This window comes from Aythya ferina, assembly GCF_964211825.1.
Source record: "Aythya ferina genome assembly, chromosome: 7".
NCBI classification, from domain to species: domain Eukaryota; kingdom Metazoa; phylum Chordata; class Aves; order Anseriformes; family Anatidae; genus Aythya; species Aythya ferina.
Window position 1 is genome coordinate 20,069,316 of NC_140302.1, and position 25,816 is coordinate 20,095,131.

General features: G+C 39.1%; 1 protein-coding gene across 3 annotated transcripts; it reads left to right on the plus strand.

Annotated features, from left to right (window-relative positions):
* The first annotated feature begins 547 nt into the window (after positions 1-547).
* STAMBPL1 (STAM binding protein like 1) lies at positions 548-25,593 on the plus strand. Of its 3 annotated transcripts, none has more exons than XR_014695066.1 (11): positions 548-1,661; positions 12,670-12,868; positions 13,716-13,933; positions 15,109-15,184; positions 15,827-15,922; positions 17,280-17,625; positions 18,247-18,371; positions 19,312-19,449; positions 20,126-20,254; positions 22,604-22,703; positions 24,320-24,335. XR_014695066.1 is itself a non-coding variant. In XM_084526206.1 (11 exons), exons 2-11 carry the CDS (start codon positions 12,788-12,790, stop codon positions 24,374-24,376), a joined length of 1,350 nt encoding a protein of 449 aa, XP_084382332.1. In that variant the 5' UTR covers positions 1,438-1,661; positions 12,670-12,787; the 3' UTR covers positions 24,377-25,593. The 3 variants fall into 3 exon arrangements, 2 of the variants coding, with proteins under 2 accessions (XP_084382332.1, XP_084382333.1); XM_084526206.1 differs by having other exon boundaries at positions 1,438-1,661; positions 20,126-20,238; positions 24,320-25,593; XM_084526207.1 differs by lacking the exon at positions 548-1,661 and adding an exon at positions 5,428-5,561 and having other exon boundaries at positions 20,126-20,238; positions 24,320-25,593.
* Positions 25,594-25,816: the final 223 nt, after the last annotated feature.

The window sequence follows — 25,816 nt, forward strand, 5'->3', positions numbered from 1 at the left end:
GGAGCCCGCGGCTCCCTCACTATCTGGCAAACCACACGTTTGTGATTGTGGTCCCACATGGCTCTTTAAGGCCTCAGAGATTGCTCGCCAGGTGCCGAGCAGTCCCGCTGCTACCTTGTCGTTTTTAGTAGCAGAGTCCCACACCTTGACCTCAATTTGGTCCCATATTTCAGGATCATAAACTGTCTGACTGTTAATAAGGAGAATAAGCTGTAAGGTTACCAGGACAGTCTTTGTTTCTAAGGACGTATGATTCCCCATAATGTGCAGCTGCTTACCAGCGAGGGGCAGTTGTGTGTATGGGTCCACTTCTCTCAGTTCAAGCTTCTTCCCAGCTCCAGCGTGCCTATTTCCTAAGACTTCCTGTACGAGCTTCTCTGAGTGGTTTGCTGAGTTTGGCTGAACCCATATTCATGAGGCAATCAAAGTGCCTGTTCCCGTCTTGGTCTCTGTCCTGCTAGCCTGTTCCTTTTCATTCCTTCTTCCTACTTCTTTATTGATGACATAACTTCATTGTGTTGCCTTCTTTTTTTTTTTATCTTGAGGGCAGGCTCCCCTCTTATACCCTTCTCTCCACAGCAGTCCTTTTCAAAACAATTTTTCATTGGTCAAACAACTTTGCATATAACAGCAACAGCAAACACCCAGAAACTTCCATGCCTTAATGGCTGGAGAACAAGCAACCCTGAGACTGCATGGAGCCTCCTGAATCACCCTTCTTTGCTCCCTCTACTCTTTTACGTTCCTGATGGCCTCATCATTCAGAGTCTAATGTTACCATCAACCACAGGGCTTTCCGACCCCTATGGCCACACTCCCACATCTCCCCCTTCTTTACTAATATCAACCATTTTGTCGACACGAATTACCACTCCATATATAACACACACCATGGGGCAAACTGAAGACTTTATTTTATAACACCTGATTCCACATTTTGTGAACCACCAGTTGGAAATATGCAAGCAACCAAGGCAAGGCAGAGCAGGCTGGCAGGGTGAGCAGAGAATCTGTCCCCTGACACGCTGCTTAAGCCTCTCTCAGTGCCACTGGGCGCTGCCAGCTCCCTTGCTGCACCAAATGTTCGCCTTGTTCCAGCTTCAGCTCCGCAGCCTTGGAGCCCTTCTGCAAGCAGCACGCTGACCACGGCCTCTCCCCTCGGTAACTCCAGCACTGCTCCCGCCCGGCTCGGGGCTCGGCCCCCACAGCCTCCCGACCGAAATGGCGGCGGGCACTCGGCAGGCGGGGAGGGGACGAGGCCCGGCGAGCCCCGCCGGGGGTGCGGGAGTGGCCGCAGCCCCCTGCCCTCGCCCCCCTCAGCCCCGGCGGCCGTTGGGCTGCAACGGCGGCCCCGCGGCACGGCGGCGCCCGCGGCCGCAGGGCAGGCAGGCGGCCCGGCGGCTCTGCCGGCGCTGGCTCCTCCCTTCGCCCCGCTCCGTGACCCGGCTGCGGCTGCGGCAGCGCAGGGCGTTGCGAGCCGCTCCGCTCCGCGGGGAGCCCCTCGCCTCGCCCGGCCCCGCTGGAAGCAGCTGCCGCCCTCGCGGTCGGTGCCCGCGGCCGGGGTAGCGGTGCCCGCAGGCAGCCCCGGGCCCGGTGGGGCGGGAGCTGCCGCTGCTGCGAACCCCCCGAGCCTGCGGAGCGGCGCCCAGCGGAGCCGAGAGGTGAGGAGGGAGGCAGGTGAGGTGGGAGGGAAGGATGGGGTGCCGGCACCCCGCTTGTAGGCGTCTATTCCGTGTAGCTCGGAACATAAAATGAAAGGTTTTAAAAAAAAAAAAAAAGGTGGGGGGTGCGTTGCTTGGCCGTCTGTAATCCTCTCGTAAGGTGTTTCTGCTCGTCTGCTGCGTTTTGTACCTACGGTATCTCCGTAGGACCTAAGTTGCCTCCCCATAGCACAGCAAGCAGCACAACGTGATGTCTCCAAGGCGTGGATGCACTTTCCCTTTTCAGAAGGGCGAGGCAAAGTCTCTTCTGGGGGAAGTCCTTTTGGTTGGGAATTTCTTTTGTTTAATGTGCATGTGGTTCTGCCTATGTGTCCGGGAGGTCATGGGCACGCTTCATGCTGAAAAAGAAAGGTGGTGGGGTTACGCGGTCTTGGGTGGCTGGTGGCTCCTGGGGCTTCTTTCCTCAGGGCAATTTGGAGGAACTTCTGTCTTCACAACTGGGTTTCTCCTCGTTGTAGGCTGAAGTGGCTGACTGTCCAAGCTGGAGTCACACGTTTTTAATAAATTGCTTTGGACCAGCAGGTCCTAGAAAATGGGGTACAGATCCATAATTTCATGAAGTACCCCTAGGAGGAGGCAGTCTAGGTTTGTTGTGAATGTTGCTGAGGCAACATAGCATATTTCTCTGTAACAGCTGGATTTTCTGAAGCCCCAAAAGCATTTCTGTCTTGTGTACTGTATATCTGTGTCCTCAGGGTATTAACTGAATCAGAGGCCATTGCGGACCAATCCAGAGATCCCTAGATCATGGAACAGAGTGGAAAGCTTTGTTTGCAAGTGCTATAGTACAGGTGCAAAATTCATGTTTATGTTTCTTCTGTAATATTTTAAGCACTTGTAATTACAGGAATTTTATTTTGCAGTATTATGTTTAAAAACAGGGTTCGGTGTCTTGATCAATGAGAACACTGTGAAGGCATTTCTCATGGTTTCCTTTATGTGTCTAAGTAAGTTCAAGATTAGGCCGTAAGTCACTTCCTGGAAGTTAATCACCATGCTGGGGGAGAGTACAAGGTGAGGGGTGTCACAAAATCTTCAACTGCTGCAGGAGTTGCAAGGTGACTTACACATGAAGACACTGAGCAAATGCAGTATAGTAAGAAATGTTTGGTCTCTGTTTGCCTAACTTGTATGCATAGGTTTTGTTTTTGTTTTTTTTTTCCTTGGCCTTATCTGACTCCTGATATTTTATTTCTATATCAAAGGTTACACATCCAGTTTGTGTGCTGAAACTTAGGTTGCTGACCTGTAATGAAAGTCTTTGTCTACCAAATTTTAATAAACATGTAATGTTCTGATTGCCTTGCCATAAAACATATTTTCTGGTCAAAGTTTTCATTGTAACTAGAAGTATCGGTCCCTGAAAGCAAGTGATCATGCCAACACAGTACAGATCCTGAATGATCTGGTGCCTGAAGGGTCACGGTGGCTTAGTACTCTTGCTGCACAGGCATCCCTCTTATAAAGATCCACCATTTTGAATCATATGTGGATGATGATACCTCGTGTGATGCCGTGAGTCAGGCACCTGCTCAGACACGACCCTTTGCCCACCACTTCCTACTGGTAGTTCTATATGACTGACAGTTCAGCATGCAATGCGTTGAAGTGTGTTAGGGAGGCAGTGGGCTCTCTACATAATCATTGCAGAAAGTGCCTCCATCCTTTAGTGTCTCCAAATCACAGTCAGAAGGCCTTCAGAGATTTCTAGCCCTTTCCATTGATAAGGAACAGAGCTTGGATAGGCTGTAAAGATCATCAGACTCATCCTGAAGGGACAAACGATGAATTTGGAAATTATTTTGGCTCAGAGATAGGCTGTGCCTATCACTGGGATGAACAGCCTGTTGAGCTGCATGTGTATGAGTTAACTGCACATCACTGTGCTATTAACTTTGAGACCCTGGATAATTGAGCCAAAGTAAAACCAGCTTACAGGGCTGCTTGAGTTACATTCAGTGCCCCTATAAAGCGCATGCTTATCATTGTTAATCTTAGCAAACTTACAAAAGAGAAAATATGTATTGTAAGATACTTTTGTTTTTTTACAAGTAGAAAAAAAAAAAAAGGACTAAAGCACATCAAATTCTTCGTATAAAGTCAGACATTCCTGTTTTTTTTTTTTCCATATACTCATAGCATGAGAGATCCTCCAGCTAGGTCAGAGCAGGAGGTCAAAGACTTCATTATGAAATCAACAAACTGTAGTATCTTGTATGTTTCTGTAGTATTTATGTATGTTTCTGCAGCATGATGCTTATGCCTGGTTAGGTGGTTACTTGTGTTAGTTGACTACACTCCTTCCTGTAGGTAATAGCACTATCAGTTTTTTTACCAGCACTTTGTTCACTTAACCATTAGTGCACAAAACAATCAGAATCCATTGAAGTAATGCCCCAATTTGTGTTGTTTTTTTTTCTTTTCTTCCAGATTTGAGGCCACAAGACAGGCATCATTCTTTACAGATAATTTAAAAGACATGAGGTGAACTGTGAATTTGTGTCAAAAATATCTGCTAAACTTAATTCTCCCTTTTTTGTTACCTATGTTATGAGCCATAACAAATAAGGCAGGATAGGAATTTGTCATCCAGTAGAAACAGAAATTGATTGTTGCAGCTGGTTACTTGCCCTATTAACAAGTGTCCTAATTAGAGGTTATGGAATGTCAAACTGTTACAGAATTAAGTAGCAAATACTGTCAAACTGTTGTCTTTTATAGGAAGAACAGGAAGACTTCTAAACCTTCCTGAGGCTTTGTCTCTGAGAGAAGTAGGGCTACAGGCAGGAAATCTGTGAAACCTGAGAATTTGCAAGTAATCATGCTTTCTCTCTTTCTTGGAAATCTCTGAAGTGTTGCAGACCTCTGTGCTGATCTTAGCCTCTCATTTGTTTCCCTTGGCAACACAGCTTCTTGTCTTCATGATGGAAGTTAGTTTTATCCATGATGATATGTGTTGCAGGTATCTTGTTTCAGTATGTCAGCTGAACCATCAAAGAATAAATAATATAATAATAGGCATTTCTTTTGTTTCTTCCCTCTTCTGGCTTAATATGCCCAGGTACACTAACTTTTATGGGGGACTGTTGTGGATTTCCTAAAGGAAGAATAGAGCACTGTTTCTCTATGCAATGCCTAAAATATCCTTTTAATGGGTTATTGGAGAGATGCTGTCCTATGTTGCATAAGTATATTTCAGTCACTGCCTAAAAATGCTACTGATCTGTAAATCCAGTTGTTCTGGTGATACTTTATCAGTTACATCAAAATTGCTTTTCTGCTGAAATTGAATGGTGTTACCAAAAAGGGAGAGGGAGAAATTGTGTTTTGTTTTGACAGAAGAAACCACAAGACAAAGAACCATCTGAGTTCACAGGCCGCTGCCGCTGGTTCACAGGTGCATGTTTTGGTGTTCAGAACCTCCGGTCTGTTTTTCCAGACATTCCCTTAAAAGCAGCTAATAATTGGTGTAGACAGAGCATATTAATAAATCAGGTAGCGAGCCATCATTATCACATACAGCACAAGTGCACAGGGTTACGTAACAGTAGCACAGACGTAGCAGATCTTAATTTCAAAACAGTCTGTGTAAAAAGGAATGAGAAAATAGATGTGGGTCAGAGCCCTTTGTACTCTGAAGTGATGGGAAATGTCTGTGGGTTCCGCAGTCATAGTCTTTGTAGTGGTGGTGCTTCTCCCCAAAGTGATTAATTCAGTTTCGTAGTCAACTTACTGATACCCTAAGTTTAAAACATGCATCAGCACAACCCTCCCATCTCAGTCACTGACCATCAGCAGTTAACCTCCGTGGGTTGGATCAGTGTCCTGCCAGCTGAATAGGTAAGTGCCAGGTGTTAGGGAGAAACCGAAAGAAACTGATCCTAAATTAAGATCATGGCAAAGTGGAAGAGGTCTGAGTGGCTGAATAAACTGTCAGTTTTGAGTTACTGCTTGAGACGGCAAGTGAGGTTTTCTTTATGTGTGCTTCCTTTTTGTGGAAGGGAAAATAATGAGATGGACTTTATTACCCATGGGTAAAGATAAGAGACTTTGCACATGCATTTGTGTTGTATGATTTTCTTCCTTACCAGGAACAGAAAGCGTAGATGAGAAAACAGTTCTTTCATGTGTCATGTTGGGCATTATTTGCTTGTTGTAGTGGTTTATCAGATTCTCAGCAGACCTGATAGCAATCTAATTTTATTGAAGTGGTTTCTTAATGCAGTAATGTTTGTATCTGTTCCAAAGGGAAAACTGTCCTTAGAAAACAGCCGATGGTATGGAAGTAGCTACATTCACAAACTGCAGTCAACCAAATGTTTGCTGAGCAACTTTAAAAGTCTTCAAAGAATTGTTCTCACTTTTTTAGCTGTTGAAAAACACATTCTTGTAATTCATCTTGTTTAGATGAAAATAAAGCTCAATTTTGTGATGTAAGATTGAGCAATGAGTGGTGTAACCATACAGGGAACATTTGGGTTTGGCAGATCAGTGCATGGAAGATCTCTGCACATGATTTCTCCCTCTCAGTACCGAAGGGGGTAAAGATGATACTGCTTGTACACCACCAACAGTCTCCAGAAAGACCTTTAGGCAGCATCTGGGGAGGTGTGTGGGACTGGTCCTTCACAGGAGAAGAAAACAAGGATATAACCATGACCCACAACCAGGAGAAAGCATTGTGTAGCTCAGCAGGTGCCTGTAGGTGCTAGTGAAGCCTAGGAGGAGATCTTGTCAATGCTCTTTAAACGTAGCCACAGGGCCGAGAGGCAGTGTTAAATTATGAACCGTTACTGAGACAGGCTTTTCTAGTGCCAAGACTGGTAGCTCCTACTATGAAGAGCAACTTCTCCATCGAATGATGTGGGGTTGTCAGCAAATGGTTCCTTGTGGTGCTTCTCTCTGAAAGGCCCTTCTGTTGTTTTGTGTTAGTTGTGGGATTTTTTTTTTCTCTGCAAAAGAGAATGATCTTGCCATGACATTCAGTGCTTTGTTGTTGTGGTGTGTTTTTTTTTTTTTCTTTTTTTTTTTTTTTCCAGAAGAGGCTACTTACTATAGTAGCTGAATCACTTGTTGTAATGGGCAACTGTTGTTTCAAAAAACATGCTGACAGATAAACATGGTGTTTCTTTTTGGAGAGAACCAACAGAAGGCAGTTTGCTGTTTAAGCTGTTTTTAGCATATTTTACATCAAACCCGTGTGTGTGTAAATGATTATGTTCTGTACCAATATGCTTGACATTTCAAAAAGGGCTTGAACGAGATAGGTGCCTGTATTTCACTAAAGACAGTTTACATCCACTTCAAAACACACAAGTATAGGTATCTGCATGACTTGTTGGCATGAAACAGTCATTTATCTTCATGTAGCAATGACTGGATGTGCTCTATTTTGGGTTTGCTGAGACAATTGAATTCTATTATTGGCAGTTAAAAGGTGTTTTTGCACTTGCTAATTTGACTATTTTAGTGAGGACGGGCCTCTGTGGTTTGAGACATCTTTATTCTATAGTCATCACACCTGATAGTGTAGTAAAACAGACTATTACTGTTTTAGCTTCTTATTGCAGTATTAAAGTAACCTTTTTCTTTTTTTATCATAGAAAGAATGTAGAGCAGTGCTCTCAGGAGTAGCTTATAAAAAGTGGAACTGTGCCATGTTTTAGATCTTTTACTAGCAAATATTTTTAGACCCTAATCACGATGAACTGAAGTGAATGGTTTCTATGGGCATCACATCTGGGCTCTAATTCCACCAAAATAGCAAACAAAGGATGGATATTTCTAAAATAATTTACTACTAAAATAGGCAAAGAATAAGGTCACTGTTATTTTTTAACAGAATCATAGCCAGTGCATTAAAAAGTGCTGTGGAAAATTTTACCAGTGATCTGTTTAATGCAGCTTTTTAGTAAGACCAGCATTCTAACTATTGACAAGAGCTGCTGGAGTAGTGAAATCAGCGTGTTGTGACTAAGCAAGACCCTTGAAATTGAAAAAGTATGTTACAAGGGGGGAAAGTGGAAATTAATGATGAAACTAATACATTGTTAAGTCAGGCCGTTACTTGTTTATAAATCTAAAAAGTTCATTCAATATCTAAAAAACTCTTGTGAAGACAGAAGAAAGAAAAGCGGCCTCAAGGCCGGAGCAAGGAGGGGAAACCCATCCTGGTGCTTCTGCAGCCCAAGGGTCTCAGGGCTGCTGTCACCCCAAGCCCCCCACCGGGCCGTGCCTTCCCCAGCAGGACCCGTCAGAGCCTGGCCATGCGGCCTGGCTGTGCTCGCAGGTCGCACGTGGCCGGGTTGTGCTCCCGGGGCGTTTCGGAGCCTGCCCAGCTCTGAGCAGAGGTGGTACACACTCCTTCTGCCCAGACTGTGAGCTGGTCCCACACAGGCATCGCAAGCACAAGCTGTGGGGCTTTGTTAGCTTGGTACTGCACCGGAGCTAATTGGCCCTGCTGTGTAGCCCTGCGTACCGCCTTTCGCTATCACAGGGCACGCTTCTGTAGCTTCCAGAATCAGCTGAGGATGTGCACAGGCAAAGGGGCTCTTGTTTGTCCACGTCCACCCACACTGACAGTTACAAACATGCCAGTGCAGCATCCTGTGAGGGTGTTGGAGAATTTGTGGTGAATTATGGTGTTGTACCTCTCAGAAAACCCATGAGCGTGTGTTCATCTTCTCATTACCACCTCTGTCTTGTTAGCTTACTCTCGACTTTTGATGATCTTGAAATACTGTATGTAGTTTGTGCTATTTGCTTAAATATGCAATACTTCCTGATAAAATTGCTGTCTTTCATTCTCCTTTCACTTGGTACCATGCTTGTTAGCCTGAACAGAAAGAATGATTTTAATGCCATTTAAAGTTCTTGCTTTGCTCTGTTTCCTGTGGCTGAAGGCCTTTGATTTAATTAAGCTGGATTTTCAGAATAATTAATCTGTAGTATGATAACGTGGATTGAATAGGAAAATAAGTGGTTTTCTTTTTGAGATGGAAATGGGATTTGGTAAGGAGTGTCTGATTAAATTAGGAAAAATATCTTAACTGTTGAATGGATGTTACATTCTTATATTCTTATAACGATTTTCAGAAAGTTCATCATTAGAGAAAACTTAGCATGCTAAATCTACAGACATTTCTTCTTAACCAGATGTTACCTATGTCCCTCTAAATTAGCTGGAGTGCCTGAAATCGGATAGCAGAAAAATATGTTTACTCTTAGAATTTAGAGCACTTCACACTCTAACAGACTCTGACAGCTCCATGCTGGTGTTGCTACTTCCCACATGCTTGGGGCTGGATTGTGGTTTACTGTATTTGCATAACTATTTTGTATATCTGAATATAGTTAGTTTCAGTTACATGGAGAGGTCTCCTACTTGCCTTTGTCTTTGCTCTTGTAGAGTAAAGTATGTGTTTATTCCACAAGATAAGTAGTCATTGCTCAGGACTGGGCAGCTCTTGGTAGACTCTGTACAAGTTCATAGGGGGCATTTTTAAAGCCAGCTCCTGCCAGTCATGCCCTCTGAAAGGGGCAGTCTGTCAGTCACCACCTCCACCTTTCTACCACCTTCCGTACGTCCTGAGCTGAGAAATCACTCAAAGGAAGTAGTTAATTAAAATGAGTCTACTTAACTTGAATTTAGGTTAGATATAACTCGCCTTGAAGTCACTATTGTCAACAAAGCAGAGGTAGAAAAAAATATGGCAAGGGCAAGAGTGCAAAGCTGCAGCATGAGGAACATTATGCGTGGAGGCATACCGGGGAACTGACAAATGTGTTTGTGGGGGTGGTTTTAGTAAAGCTTAATCTTCTGCCTTTTAATGATTTATAATTCTGGCCAGTGTGCCTGCATGTTAAGGGTAATATATAGTAGTGCGATCATAAAGCAGCAAATGATCTTCTTAGGACTCTTTTTCCTTTTTTTTTTTTTTTTTAACTATGCAGCCACTTGTAATAACTAATGCATTTGAATCTTGTTTTGCATTTTTGTAAACATGATACAAATTCATCCTAGTATTTCTTCTTCATTTAAAATGTCTGGGTGTTAACATGCTCCTGAAGCTAAGTTTAAAAAGTCCGTTTCCTCTTTTATCTGAGGCAATTTTTTTGCTAACCCCTCGCGCGGTGACCTGACTGTGCTCGGTGCCTTGCTCTCTGCAGGGCTGCTTCAGCTTTTCAAAGCCCTGGCACACTTTTGAGGAAGTGTGAGTTTCTGCTGTTACCAGATGTCTCTTGTTTAAAATAACCATCGTTAGTTTTTTTTTTTTTTTTATTATTATTAATGATTCTTTTTGTTAAAAATTTAAATGAGAAATGTTTGCAAGCAAGGGGTTCTGTGATACCTTCTTCTGCCAGTTCAAAAGATTTTGGCTGGGGGATACCACAAGCTTCTTTAGCAAGGACTTATTTGAGAATGCTAGCAAAAAATAAAATAAAAATGGTGGTTTCTGTGTTCCCTACTTGCTACACTAAGATTTTTCCACTTGTCTACCCACTAGGCTGAAAAGTCTTCAAGCTGTGTTAACAGTTGAAAGAAGCATATAACCCATATCCCCTCCTTTGACTGTTTCCATGCTGGATGTTGTAGAAAGTCCATAAGGACAGTGTTTGAAAAGCAGTTTTCTTCTATAAGAACTGCTAATTGAAATAGAAGTAATTGAAATAGGAATTGAATAAAAATACATTTCTGCACCCTTTAATTTTGAACAGTATTTTCTGGAATAAATTGAACGTCTAGACCATTTTGCAGCATGTCATAGTTATATGCATACCTTAGATCAAAGCCAGCCTTCCAGTCAGTCATTGTGGATCTCCCAGTTGCTATTAGGGGAACTAAGAAAAATATTTTAAATCTGCAAATGATGGATAAGGGAATAAGTGGTTTTAAAATACATGCTTTTTAGTTCTGAGAGTGCTTTTCCTTGTTTGTTTGCTTTATTAATGTTCCTACAGGACGAGGGGGAATGGGCTTAAGTTGCGCCAGGGGAGTTTTAGGTTAGATGTTAGGAAGAACTTCTTTACCAAAAGGGTTGTTAGACATTGGAACAGGCTGCCCAGGGAAGTGGTGGAGTCACCATCCCTGGAAGTCTTTAAAAGACGTTTAGATGTAGTGCTTAGGGATATGGTTTAGTGGGGACTGTTAGTGTTAGGTCAGAGGTTGGACTTGATGATCTTGAGGTCTCTTCCAACCTAGAAATTCTGTGATTCTGTGATTCTGTAAGCCACACAGAACATATGAATGCAGTCTCTTACTGAAGATTTGTTCTGAGCATCTGAGCTACAGGGACAGAAAACTAATGTGAGCTCTGTGCTGACCTGGCTTGTAGTCCTCTCCTTTCACAGCCTACCATGGCTACCATTTTCCAACTAAGAAGGCTCTCAAGTGGAACTAGCCACAAGGCACTATAAACATAGCTTTGGTATATACTAAAGCAAAAATATTTCATTATCATGGTCCCATGAGATCTTTCTGCAGCCTGTGAATTGGCAATGAGTAGGGCTTTCCTGCCAAGCTAATCCAGTTTACACCAGAGCTCCATCTTTATAAAATGAAATTGTTTAGAGAACTTTTTCCATCAGTGCTACCACCTCAGCTAATGTTGATATTTTGAGTGCATAAGCCAAGCTCTATTTTTTTCTTTCCAAAAGGGTATCACAAATCATGCAAGTGTTTTGAATGCCTTGAATTGAAAGAAGCTGACCTTAAAATTGCATTCACAGGTCTGTGAGATACCAGATGAAGAGAATAAAAATCTTGAAAATGCAAAGCAGGGTTGTAAAGTCAAACAAGAATATATTACTTGAGATTAGGTCATACATAGAAACGGGGTAAGGTTGATTCAGTAAGTGTACCATTACAAAGAAACAGGATGATTCTGATTATTTTAAAGAAAGCATCTTGCTTAAGTGAATGTAATGTCTCCTCTAACATTTGGTTATAACATTAACACTAAAGATTAAAATTAAAGGCTGACCTAATAGATAGATGTTGTTAGTTTTGAGAAAAATGAAGACCCAAATACAGAAATCAATACTTTAGGAGCCAGCTAAAATGTGTTAGGATTGTTCTCCTCTAACCCAGAATTGCTTTTAGAGAAGGATGTGCCGAGAAAGTATCTTCGCTGAACCCTCTGTTTATGCTTCTGTGAAAGCATAAAGCATATGGATTGCAATATATGAAGTGTCTTTGACATTTGGAATCAGATCTGTTTGGATTGAGAGCTCAAAAGTGAAAGGCCACATTAGCAGCTTCATTTTCATATTTCCAGTGTAATTTAAATAATTAATTTCCCTTTTTTTATTATGACCATGCCATGTCTAAATATTTGTCTTTACTTGTTCAGAGCTGTGCAAGGAGCGACTACCATCAGTCAACTTGTCATATTTCATTGTGTTTTGAGTGGTGTTGAAGTCAGCAAGTTGTACAGGTGGAGCACAGAGTGCTTGAAATATTTCCTGTATGTTATATTACTGATATGAGTTTATGTGCTAAGTTTTATTTATAATTATAGGCGTAGTAGGAAAAAAGGTGCTAGATTGATGCTGTTTATAAATATGTTTGTCAAAACATATGCTCAAGGAAGCAGATTTTGTGCTTAGCCTTTGAAGTTTTTTTCACTTAATGCTTGAAAGTTGGCTTGCTTGTGTGTTTGTGCTTCTTGGTTGCGTTGTTGTTTGTTGTTTTTTTTCAAGTTACTGTTAAAATTGTAGAAATAATTTGCATTTGAATCCTCTGTAATAATGTTAGGTCAACTAGCGCACAAGTGTCCTGCAAGGCCTCATGCATTCCTACCTTAAATTCTAGATGTCTCCTAAATTCTAGATTGTTATTAAGTATGTAAGTATTGTGATACTGAAGTGATGAGTGGGTGCAGGCATGCAGACTGATGTGACATTTGAATGTATTTTTAATCTGAATGACTTGTCCTATTTCTTCCAGCACCCAACCACAATCAGCATATTGCTGTTAAGTTTCCCTTGGACTAATAGACTCAGAGGCAGCCTGCTGCAAATATTGAACTGATTGATACTTCAGTCATCCTGTCCTTCACAGTAAGATGGAGACTTCTGAGAAAAAGAGCGATCTTGGTTTGCAGACAGAGAACAACGTGGAACAACCATTCAGTATTAGTTCCTTGGTATGTATTACGAAAAATGCTTTAATGGCTTAGCACCCTCTTTCAAATAAGCAACAATTTAAGACCTGATTAGCAGTGCTGCTGTCAGCTGGAAGGCTGTTTTCTCAAATTCTGCAAGTTCCTCACATGTTCTGCTTGGTTTCATTGGAATTTTATTTCCATGTGTTTGGCTTATGGGGATTTAGCTTGTTTCAGTGATCACGGTTCTAAGAAGTTGAAGTAAATGTTTTGAATAGAAAAAGTAAACCTTTACAACAACATAAGGCGAAACAACTTGCAGTAGCCACTTAATTTAACCACTTAACAGGAAGGTAATGATTACAATAAGCAACTCTGCTTCTTCTTCAGTAGAATCACTTTTAGGTTCTTCGACTCTGCTTCCTCTGAAACTGTAAAATTAACTGTTGATTAACCAGGAAAACATACTGCTTTTTGTTAGGTGACCTGTACCCAGAAGTCATATCCAATATAACATATAACAGTAGTTGGCTTAGTCATGCAGATTATTTTAGTAACTAAAGGTAGAAACTTACCGAATTTCATATTTGGGGGATTCTGAAGAGGACGCACTGTTATTTTTGATCACTTCTGCTGAGGTTTACTGTTGTTTTTTTTTCCTTTTATATGTATGCATTGAGAGGGAGAAGATTTGAGGAGAGGGATAAGATAATTTTTTACTTTTATTGCAATTGAGAAACATTAAAATATTTTAACTGTTGCTAGTAGTGAGGAAACTGATACCTATTTTGAGAAGCTGAAGATTTCCCTTGAGTTTCTTGAATGACATCATTTACTGAAAGAGAATTGTAGTATCTGGCTCTCCTTGCTAATCTCTGTTCTTTTTCAGAAAAAGCTAGTAGCTATTCCTGACCATACAGACATCTCTGTAACCCCAGAAGAGAGAGTACGTGCCTTAAGCAAACTTGGCAGCAATATCACAATCAATGAAGACATCACTCCACGTCGTTACTTTAGATCTGGAGTAGAGATGGAGCGAATGGCATCAGTATATATGGAGGAGGGAAACCTGGAGAATGCTTTTGTTTTTTATAACAAGTTCATAACGTAAGAAAAAGTTTGTGGTCATTAGAGCTTACAGTTCTGAGTAAATTAAAACGAAGATTTGCAGTGATAATGGGGCAACCCTTTAGATCAGGAGAACAATGTTTACTGTTTTCTTGCAGAATAGCTGTGCTCTTTAGAGATCTTTACTCTAACCCATCTTTTTTACAATTTCATCTCAACTGTTAGGGTAATATTCTTATCTGTCTCTTAACTGGCAAGTGTGAATTAACCTCATTTACAAAGGCTGAAGTTTACTATACTGTAAGCTGTACAAAAATCGGGACATAGATGATAATATTGCACAGCGCTATTTAAAAAAAAAAAAAAAAAAAAAGATTTTTGCCTTTCTTTTTAGTTTTCATCCCCAAGCGGTTTAAGCATATTTTTTTTGGAAAAATATATTGATAGCAGATTTAAACTTTCTGTCTAGCTAGCTTTGCTGTAGGATTGGTTAGTTTGTTTTGATACTTCTAAAAGTATGCATATCTTAAATTATTTTTTTTAACAATAAGAAACCTCCTTCCCTCCCCTAATTTTCATCATACTCTGAAAAACTAAGCCAAATCTTTCTTATTCGACTTTGTTTTAAATGTATGTATCTCTATAAAGAGGGTCTGGAGGTGAACATTGCATAAATTGCAGAAAAAATTATTAGCAGCTGAGAATCCTAAACTTTTCTGCAGCTAAGCATTGACAATTCTGTGATAATTTAGATGTCTGGATGGGTTAATAATACTGCAGTTAGCTGTGCAGCTTAGTCTGGTAAAAATAACTACTTTAATGATAGTCAGCGCTTTATTTAAGATTCAGCATTTCAGCTAAGGAGACAGATTAAGACAGCAGAAATAAGATTTAGTAACACTGGCCATGGTGTTTTTTTTTTTCAGGTGCTGAGTTCTAGTTAATCCTGTTTTAATCAAGCCCACTACTAAAGAGAAACACAATATATTCAGGTGTAGAAAATAAGCTCCTGTCATTATCCTCTGTGTCCATACAAGTCCGTACAAGAGATTAAGTGGTAATTTAAACAAATGAACGTATAGAAACCTGCTTGGAGTCATGTGGAATTCGATGTCTAACAGTTATAACTTGTGAAACTGATTTCTCTGCCAAAGTAAAAGCTAATGTAGTTATTCCTCTGGTTACTAAGACAAACATGCTGTTTAATTTTCTAGCTTGTTTGTGGAAAAACTGCCCAGTCACCGAGACTATCACCAATGTGCAGTACCAGAGAAACAAGTTATTATTAAGGTAGGGTTACTGTTTCCTGAACTTCAAGAAATCTTTCCTCTATTTCTATTCTTTCCTATCAGTCCTTTTCTCCCAGTGCAAACGTAGTCCAAGGCAGCCAATGCAGTTTGAAATTCTGATAACTTTGTCAAGTCATTTATGTTTTATTTTGGTTTAACCACTTGATCATTACTGAAAGTTAATTTATCATTCTATAAGGAGAACAAGAATGGTCTCTGAATAAGTCGGTACACTGTTGGAAACACAAGTATATTTCTGAAATAGTAGTTGGCCCTAGTTTTTTTTATAAAACACATCTACATCAAAAATGTTGGTTATCACACACCTGTTAAACAAGACAGATAACAGATCACTAGAAAAAATGATCTTTTCCTAAGATAGCAAGTAGTCTTGTTATAGGTAACTCCTTTCACTGATAGAAACTAATACGGCATTATTTGAAATCAATGTACTAAGCTTAATAAGCTGATGATTTATTGTGTATTTCTTATTTTCTTTCCTGGGAGAAGAGCAGTATTTTTTTATTATTTTTTATTTTTAAATCCATATTACAGATGAGTGTGGTTTTCAGGTGGTCCTTTTATGAAGTAGAAAGTTAACTTACCTGTCTTTCTACCCTACCCCATCCCACCCCACCTAAAGAAACTGAAGGAGGTTGCATTTCCACGGACAGATGAACTGAAGAGAGATCTTTTAAAGAAATATAACTTAGAGTATCAAGAATACATGCAAAACAAAGTAAGTTTTATGTGGTTATGAAATCGTTGTTGTATGAATATTTTTCTATTGTATAAAAATTCTTAAAAATAAAGCAGTAAAATAGCAGTTCTGCAAGACCATAGTCACCCAGCAGACTGTTTAGAATGACTTTTCATGTCTCAGAATGTGATCAGTTGATCATTTGAAAATAAGTAATGCACATGTGAGCTTGGAAATACATGTTCTGTCATATTTACATATTGATAGTCAAAGAAAATCAGAATAGGTCTTCAGTACACTCTGGTTCAATTTTATAGACGGTATTTTTCAGAGATTTTTGTAAGTATATAGAAAACACCTGTTGACCCTGAATTTGTTAATTTCAATTTATCCCGTTTGAGTCTTTAAGTAACAGTAAATACCTGCATATTTGTAATGAAGTCAATGAAGACAGGATCTGCAGTTTTAAAAACTTGTCTTGGAAAAGAGTGTCTGGGGAAAAAATATCTTTTCTTTCCTTCCCATGAAATGGACCTAGGGAATTATGGAGAGGGGGAAAAAAAAAAGGAAACCACCACACCAAAAAAAAAAATAAAAAAAAATCCTGTCACTGATTTGTTTGAGGCTTACTTTCGCATTATATTTGGGATGATAAGAAATGACTTTGTTCCAGTTTTCTTATTTGCTTTTAAAGATGCTTGGTGCTCTCCCTGTAATGGGGGTAGGAAAAACTGTTGAAACCTGAAGCTTCCCTATCTGGAAGAGCAGTTGGCCCGGGGACTGGGGGCAGAGCCCAGACAGGTGGCAGAGATGGCATTAAATGTGTCTGAAAGTGGGGAGGGCATGCACAGAGAGTTGAGATAAGCCCCTGTCAGTACAAGGAGCAATCCAGGGAAGGCTAAGGAAAGAAAGAAGCAGGAGAAAATTGACATATCCAAACAGCAACAACAAGCAACAAATCAGGTAATAACATGGATTATGAAATCTACCCAGAAAAGCAATGTGCATGTGGATCTCTTGCTGCACTGCAAGTTGTAAGGACTTCTCATCTCTTTACCACCACTGTTCTGAAAACTCCTTCACTGCCTATATTGCAGTGGCTTAATAAGGCATGTGCTCTCACTACTGAAATAAAACACAGAGCATCATAGGTAGGCATGCTGCAAGCTTTGTGTTGGAAGCTTCCTTGCTTGTGGTGTTCCATTCCATATCTTGCTGCTCTGGGGGCCAGAGCTGTATTTGGCACTTCAGCCAACAGGTTTCAAAAGGCTTTTAAATGTTAATGACAGGGTTTGATGGTTTTGTTGAACAATTGTATTGCTTCTTTCCTCTCATTTTTGTAGTTTATATGTATATATATAAAATTCTGAGAATGTAACTGTTTTGCATGTTTCAGAACAAATGTAAAACTGAATTTCTGAAGAAACTAGAACAGCAGAGGCTAATAGAGGCAGAGAAGAAAAGAATCGCACACATGCGGCAACAGCAGCTTGAATCAGAACAGTTTCAATTCTTTGAGGATCAACTTAAGAAGCAAGAACTAGCTCGGGATCAGAAAATTAAAGACAGCATGGTTATGTCTGAACAGATAGATGGAAGTATGCTATCTTGTATTTCTGTACCTGAGAACAGTTCCTTATCTACCACATTGCTTGAAAAAAATGAGAAGAGTGGCTCAACTGGACATTCACCTCCAGTAAACCGGGCCCTAAAGCCAGCAGCTGCTTTAAGTTCTGTTCAGAGTAAGTGCACAGATTTTGTACTCTTTGTCTGCTTATAGCAGTCCACACATTGTATATGCATATGATGATGGTTGGACTTGATGATCTTAAAGGTCTTTTCCAACCTAAATGATTCTATGATTTATTCCCTTTGAGTGTGTCTGTAGCAAAATAAGCATGAATAGGTTAATGTACACACAACAGTTCTATATATTTTCCTTGTTTTAAGAGAAAAAAAATTCACATTTTCCATCTGAGTGCCAGTAAATGGAGATGGAACCTCAGTTTTCCTATGGAACGAAGTCTGAATATTGTCAAGGGCTTCAAGGGAACAGAAGCAGAACCTGCAGGGGTCTCAGTCAGAGAGGCTTTTTGAAAAACCCTGGCCTATTAAATGGGATCAACTCACTGTCACCTCAGATGCATGCTAGCTAGGTTATACCTCACTTTGGCATGACGTGCTTGCACTGTAGATGTAGTCTCATTAGAAATGTGTGATGTGATAATTCCTTAATCTTTAATAATTTCCTGTAACTGTGTATATTGCCTTATTTTAAGGAACTTCACTGTGTAAGCTACATATGCCTTTTTATTTCTCTCTCTCTCTCTGTCTCTCTCTTTTTGGTTTTGTTTGTTTGTTAGCTCAATTGGCTGAAGCACTCAGAGGTGTAATTTTACCCAGGGATCTCTGTCACAAATTTCTGCTGCTAGCAGAGGCAAATACATTAAGAGGAATAGAGACATGTGGAATTCTCTGTGGAAAACTGGTACAGTTCAATCTTCAAATTCATATGGGGAAGACATTTTTGGTAGTGTAATATTTTCCTGTAATATGCTGACTTCAGAGCAAAAGAAGATTTAAACAATTAGTCTTTAATGTAACTAACATCATATTATCACCTGAGTGGTCACTTCACCAGTGTGGCCTGCAGCTCCCCTTATTGGGGGAATACTTGATCAAAGAACCCTGCTGTTGTCATAAATTTTAATTTTTTTCAGTATGCTGTACAATACAGGCTTTTTCAAGTACTTTCTTAGCATTCATCTAAGCTAAGTGAGGTTTAGTTACAGGACAATGGAATATAAAGACTGTTAGAATCTACTGGGGTCATCAAATTCATAACAGCAACAGAACAGAAAAGAAACCACCACCCCTATCAACCTGTAGAACATCTGATTTTCATTTTTTTTATTTTATTTTTTTCCTGTTTTATTTTTCCCTTGACCTAGATAGCAGTGTCCTTTCAGAGCAGGGAAAGATGTCATGACTAATGCTGACATACAAAGAATTTTGAAGATGATGTCCAGTTGTATTTAAATCACGTAAAGAGAAAGAATAGCAAGAGTAGTGATGTTCCAAGGTGCACAGAAAATAATAATTCTCAAACCTCTTTTCATTCCAATGTTTTTATTTTTTTTAAATGACATCTTTTTCACAGTGGTTTCTGTGACCATTTCAATACAACAATCTTATGCTGTTATTCATAATACCCTGTATGTTTCCATGATAACATGCTAGGGCATGTTTTCAGGTGTACTAGGTCAGCGTACTTTTCAGGTGTACTAGGTCAGGTAGTGATGTGGCAGTCACTGCAGATACACCACTTTGGTTTAGCTGAAAGGCAGACCTGCTTCAGATTCTCATTCAGCGTTTATTCAGTAGTTCAATTGTTTCACTCTAAGTTATCTCAACTTTTTTTTTTACAGACACACAATGAATTTACTATTACCCATGTAATAGTGCCAAAGCAATCTGCAGGACCAGACTACTGTGACATGGAGAATGTGGAAGAATTATTTGGTATTCAGGATCAGTATGATCTCCTCACTTTGGGCTGGATCCATGTATGTATATCTCACAGATTCTGGCTTTCTGCATCAGCTCTGCATACTATATGTAAACAACTCTGTAAAAAAAAAATAAAGAAATAACTGGCATAATACAAATGAATTTGCTCACCTAATTCTAATCATAGTGATGTAAATGAACTTTAATGTTCTTCGCAGATAATGAGAATCTCTTAATCTATGAAGTTGAGGCATCCTGTTTACACAATAGAGCCTGCTTTTGCCATTGCAACTTTTGTTTATGTCTGTTTGTGGGTATTTTATTACATTCTAATGCTATTTCTTTTCCATTGTATTCAAAATCCTTTCAAAGTTTTGGGGGTACTGCGTTGCTTAAATTCTGTATTAATTACGTGGAGTGTGATTTCACTCTTAGAGATTTTGAACAATCAAGTAATTTCCCTTTTGTCCTGTGCTTCTTCATTCTACTTTTTTTCCCCACCATGATGAGAAAACTGCTTGTACATCTGGGCATGAATGTGTTCCCATGAACTTCATAATGAAAAGCTACTCTAGCAATGTAGAATCTGGGTTAATCGTAAATTAAGAAACCAATCTGGGGAAAGTACTGATGCATTTATGAGTTAAAAATTATTGTTTCTTCTCGAATGCATGTTGAGCTTGACTTATAAGGAGTATTTCATGATGTTGAGTTTTCCCTTCCTTTTTGTAGACACATCCAACACAAACTGCATTCTTATCCAGCGTTGATCTTCATACACATTGTTCTTACCAGCTAATGTTACCAGAGGCCATTGCGATTGTTTGTTCACCAAAACATAACGAGTGAGTTCTGATTTTTGTAAGTAATATGGAGATATATTCCCCCACTCCTTATCTTAAAATGTGATCAAATGCAAACAGCACATGTCAACTGGGGTGAAGGACAGGAATGGGCATATCATGAGTTTTTCTTTAGTCTGTTTAGACTTGCATTCCAGTCAGTCTGTATGCACAGTATTGTTTCTGGCTTCTCTCTCCTCCCCCGTTTGTAGCTCCAGGTTTTAAACTTTGATTTATTTTTATACTCTACTTAACCAAGTAGTAATAACAGGAGCTGTTTTACTGTAGACTTCATTGCCTGTGGCTTACCACAGAGCTCTTGTCATTCTGTCTGATGAAGGAAATGGAAGGGTAAGACATTTCTGTGACTAGAAATTTGTAGGATGATATGAAAATTGCAGTTTTGGGAGTAGAAAGATAAAGGACACTTTCCCTATTAAGGTCCTATTTTCATATTTCATAAAATGCAAGCAGTAAGTATGTGGAAAAACCTGGAACTGTATAACAAATGATGTGAAGATTTACAATGTAATAGGCTATACAGAAACATTGTTAAGTCTCCATCCTTGGAGATAAAATTGAGTGGAATAAGGTCCTTGGCAACTTGCTCAAGGTGATTCTACTTGAGCAGGGAGTTTTGACCAAATTATCAGAGGTTCCTTCCAACTTTGACAACTATGTGATGATTCTTTGGTGTGCTTGACATTGCAAGTCTCTGTGGCTAACTCCGTTGTTTAGTTTGTACCTGTCTTCAGCCTGCCTTTCTGGTCTTCTGCCCACATAGATGACTCCTATTATAGTTGGCCAACTTCCCATATGGGCCATTCAGGTAGCAGAGCTGTAAATAAAGCTTGAGTGATAAGTGCATGAACATTAGGCTTTGTGACTTTGAGCAGCAGCGTTTGCATACCTTCAGAAATCTCTGGCCTTGTAAACTGCTTTCATAGCTTTTGCTCGTCTGCTACTGCTGTCTGTAACATTAATTGATCAGATCTTGTCCTGCGGTTTTTAGGTGATTACTTTTTTGTGAAAATAAGCATAGGTTTAGGTGTGGCCATGGTAAATCAAATAGATAGCAATCAGCAGTAATGCTTTATAAGTGTTATATACATTATATATATATATTATATATTATATAATATTATATATATATAATATTATATAATAATAATTATATATATATTTTATATATAAGCATATATGTTTATACTATATATAATGTTTATTATACATATTTATCTATTAAATGATATGATGTATAATATATAATACTTTATAATTCAGTACTACATATTGGGCTACACTTTGATACATCCTCACTAGATATTTCTTAGATTTTGGTGTATCTCTTTTTTGGAACTGGAAGTGTCAAGCTGCTTCTACTGCACCCTAAATGCAGCAAAAATGTTGCTAACAGGACTAGACTCTGGTCAGATTTTGTGGCCAGCTGTGACTGTGCTGTAGATGAGTATCTATGGAGCATTTTGTTGAGAAACAGTTACAGCATATTGGCACGCTTTGAGGTAGGATTCTGTATGCATCTGTGATATGCACAGCAGTACTCTGTGCCAAAGCATCATCTACATGTGTCAAAAGAGGTCCTTACTTACCAGTATGCTGCTTTCGTTGGTCTAAGCAAGATCCCAAGCGTATGTAAATAAATAATGCAATAAATGCTTCATGCTTTTGTTTTCTCAGTTTCCAAATCTTTTTCATCTGACAAAATAATGTTGATTTCATGGAGACTTCTTACCTGAATATAGATTCAATATCCCTCCAAAGCCAGGCCTTTGAGTCGATCTGTAGAGGCAGTGGGTTTTTTTTGTTTTTTTTTATAGATGTGTGGTTTGTTTTTGTTTGTTTGTTTTTAAACTACTTGTTCTGTACTCAAAGTAGAGTGTTAGATCATATATATTCAGCAGTGTTTTTTTTGTAGTGCTTTGTATTACTTGATTACCTAAAGCTACCTAGAAGAGTGATTGGGGAGGATGTATACTCCCAGTAGCTACTTACAGGGCTTCAAGGCTGTTCTTTTTGTGTTGCCCCTCTAGAGTTCAGTGAGTGAAATGCAATCCAGAGCAGACACGGATGCTATGTGGCTGTTCCTATATGAATTTACCTCCTGCCTTAGTGGGCTAAACTGCCTAATAGGAATAGCACCAAGTATTTTGTCTTCTCCCCCCATTTCCTCACCACGTCTCCCTTCGCTGCAAGGTGACTCCTATAAGGTTCAACCCAACCTTAGCTCCAGTATATCAGAGGTTATTGAGTACCCTCACATTGTCCTTCTGTTTAGCTAAGTATGTGAATATGTGCAGTTGTATTATGGGGACAATAAATAACAGTAGTTCCACCTTTTGCTTTCCAGCACTGGCATCTTCAGACTTACTAATGCTGGCATGCTTGAAGTTTCTGCCTGTAAAAAGAAGGGATTCCATCCACATACAAAGGATCCTAGGTTATTTAATGTAAGTATATAATCTATATAATCTGGTATGTTTTTGACTATTCAAATTCTTTCCCGTGGTTCTAATGCAAGCAGAAATTGTAGCTGCTTCAGATTAGGTTTCCTTATACTTTCCCCCATCTTAATAACTCCTTATGCATACTTCTCTGACAAAGGCAGACATCAGGAATCTGTTCAAGCAGTTGGTAGCAGCCCTGACATGACTTTTGTTACACACTGCTATTGAGATAGTGGACAGCCAGAAGTAGTTGCTATCAGTTGTTTTCAGAAGAAGCAAAAGCCACAGATTCAAGTAGGAGTTGTTCCTGAGTGCTTCAGTTTTTAAACAAAAAACAATTGTGTTGTCCCACCAGAACATCCCAGCTGCTAAAAAGTGCAATTATGAGTAGATTAAATCCATTTCCTTCATTTCCCATTTTCTTGCAGCTTCTCAATAAGCTTTTCTCAGTAACTACCACATCTTTTAATGTTGTAATAGCATGATATACTATATGAATGACTGAACTGTATAGTCATTCAGAATTATCAGAAATGCCACTGCTATCTGGAAGAAAACCATATTTATCTTTGAATAATTAAGATTTTTTTTTTTTAAATGAGACTCTGTTAAAATAGACAACTAGTCATACCTCTAACTCAAAGTAAAATGATTAAGAGCAAGTAATACTAAAAGATGACTTTACCAAAAAGTAGTATTTTTTTAGAACTTCCAGAATATCAGTACTACTCAAGGAGAGTTTATGTGTTTTGCTTTGTTCTTACATCATTGACCCTAGGGGTATTGAGAAGGTAGTCCAAGTCAGAAAAAATATTTATGCTTTTGTTCCAGATAAGCTCTTTTGGGTAGTCCTTTACTGACTTAGTTTACAAATTAAGTTACTGGCCACTTTAGCACATTTATAAACAGTAGATGCATTGCTGGTATCACATATCAAACAAATATCCTTGCAAGTACAATCCCCAAAACATATTTATCTGCCAGTAAGAACAGTAAGATCACAGACATTTTTCCTGGAGGAAAAATATCAGGGGTGTTAATATAGGAAGCTTCCTGAAACCTGACTAGAACAAATCTAACATGCATCTGTCAGGTTTCTTAAAAAAAGCTCTTATCCACAGATTCAACACATGCTGTTACTTAGAGAAGGCTGTGGCTAAAGACACAAGCTAGTCCTAAATGCTTAAAAAAAAAAAAAAAAAAAAAGTGGGCAGATAGCTGAAGCTACTGCAGAAAGAGAACAGAGTTTATGCTTCCCTTGCTGTTGCCCTCCATGCACCTGATCTAATGCAACACGCAGCTCCTTCTCTCTCCCTTTCAGATATCCCATGCTGTGATATGTAAAGCATAGCACTGAACTATAATCTGCTTCAGAAGCCAAGCACTAAACTATATCCTCTGTAGAAATTTTCTGTTTCCATGTTGTAGTCCTTGCTTTTATTCAGCAGTCTACACCTGCGAAGGTAAGGTTTGCCTGTAAACAGGCACAGTGATAGGTATAGTCCAAGTTGAATATATAGCACATTAAGCAGGCTCAGAAAATTAAAAAGAAACTATTGTCTAAAATACGCAATTTTACTGAAACTTATTTGTGAGTAATGCATTGATTTCTTCTGCAGCCATGTACCCACGTGGTTGGAAAAGACATAAAGATAATTGTGCTGGATCTGAGGTGATACAGATGGACAATAACAAGTTGCTAAATAAGTGGTCAAAAGAGAAAAATGGCTTCCTGTTTTTCCTACATTTTCAGAAATGACTTTTATATTTATACATTTTAGATTGAATGGTTTGATATTTATTGCTTTAGCCTGTTTTGGAGTTATTTTGTTGCTCTGTCAAGATGGAGTTCAGTGGCATTACCCCTGAATCTGTAAAAGCATCATCTCGCTAAAACCAACAATAAAACAAACTTCAAATAACAGAAATGAAGTCGAAATAAGTAATGCTTCCTTTGTCATTTGTTAGCAGTAATTGCTCTCTGAGAATTATAGTTTTTTTTTTAACAGCTTTTTAAGACTTTCAGCTACTTAAATCTATTCACTGCTTCAGTGAATTTACATTATATGTGGTAGAGACAAACACATTGGTTCAGCGATTTTTGTTTTCATCCTTATATAGCTCGTGTTTCGACTAAGCCATTAAACAGAAAACACAAGTCCTTTACCTGAGTGCTGACCCTCATAACATCCTGGAATAGCAGAGAGGTTTTGGAGTCCCGTGGAAAATTGTGTTTTCTCCAGCAACCCTCTAGCAGAAACTCCCATTTGAAATCAAGTTCTGATTCTGCAAGGGATTCCCTGGGTCTGTCTAGAGCTAGATTAAAAGATCTGTCTAGAGTTAGAAGGAAGAATCGTACAAAAAATATTTGCTCTTACAAGAGTTTATTTAATATCTGCTCCAAGAACCTAGATGACCTATACTTTAAATAATAAGGTTAGTACAAAAACGTTTGGAACGTGCTAACAGTCAGAAGATGGACAAGATCTGAAACCCAACAGTTACACAGTCACAGTAAATAACAGGTGCTATTGCAGAGTTTACAGCTTGAAGATAAGGAGTAACAGGTAAGTGAGGTAAATAAACTATTGAGTTTAAGACAGGAAAAGAGGTAACAAAAATAAATAGCATCCTTTATCCTGAACTCTAATGAATACAGAGTGCAGCAAGTTCCTTAGAACTGACCTTTTCCAGGTCTGCCTCGTGATTACTTTATTCATACATATATATATATACTTGTAAGACAGTAGTAGTACTGGCTTCAACTTCTATGCATATACTTCTATTTTAATATCAATTTCAATGTATTTAAGACATAAGTGGAATCAGAAAAGTCACAGAAAAAGAAAAAATTCTAAAAACATTTTAATCTGCTCTGATTACATTATATCCCCTTACGTATCCCACCCCACCCCTGCAAAAAAAAAAAGTTCTGAAGAGCAAGTGTATTAAGCCAGCTTAATTACCCTTTAGACCTTGCTAGAAATCCAAACAACAAAAATAGACTACACTCATCCTGAGGACATGTAATAGAAAAGTCACGTGTTCAATCTAATATCAGAACTTAGGTATGCTCTAAAAGAACAGGTTTTGTTTCTTTAAAGAAATCACCTGGA

Coding starts and splice junctions, on each gene's coding strand:
- STAMBPL1 (XM_084526206.1), top strand. CDS start 12,788: ATGGAGACTTCTGAGAAAAAGAGCGATCTTGGTTTGCAGACAGAGAAC. Junction 18,372..19,311: donor GAATTCTCTGTGGAAAACTG/GTACAGTTCAAT, acceptor TTTTTTTTACAG/ACACACAATGAATTTACTAT. Junction 22,704..24,319: donor AGGATCCTAGGTTATTTAAT/GTAAGTATATAA, acceptor TTTCTTCTGCAG/CCATGTACCCACGTGGTTGG.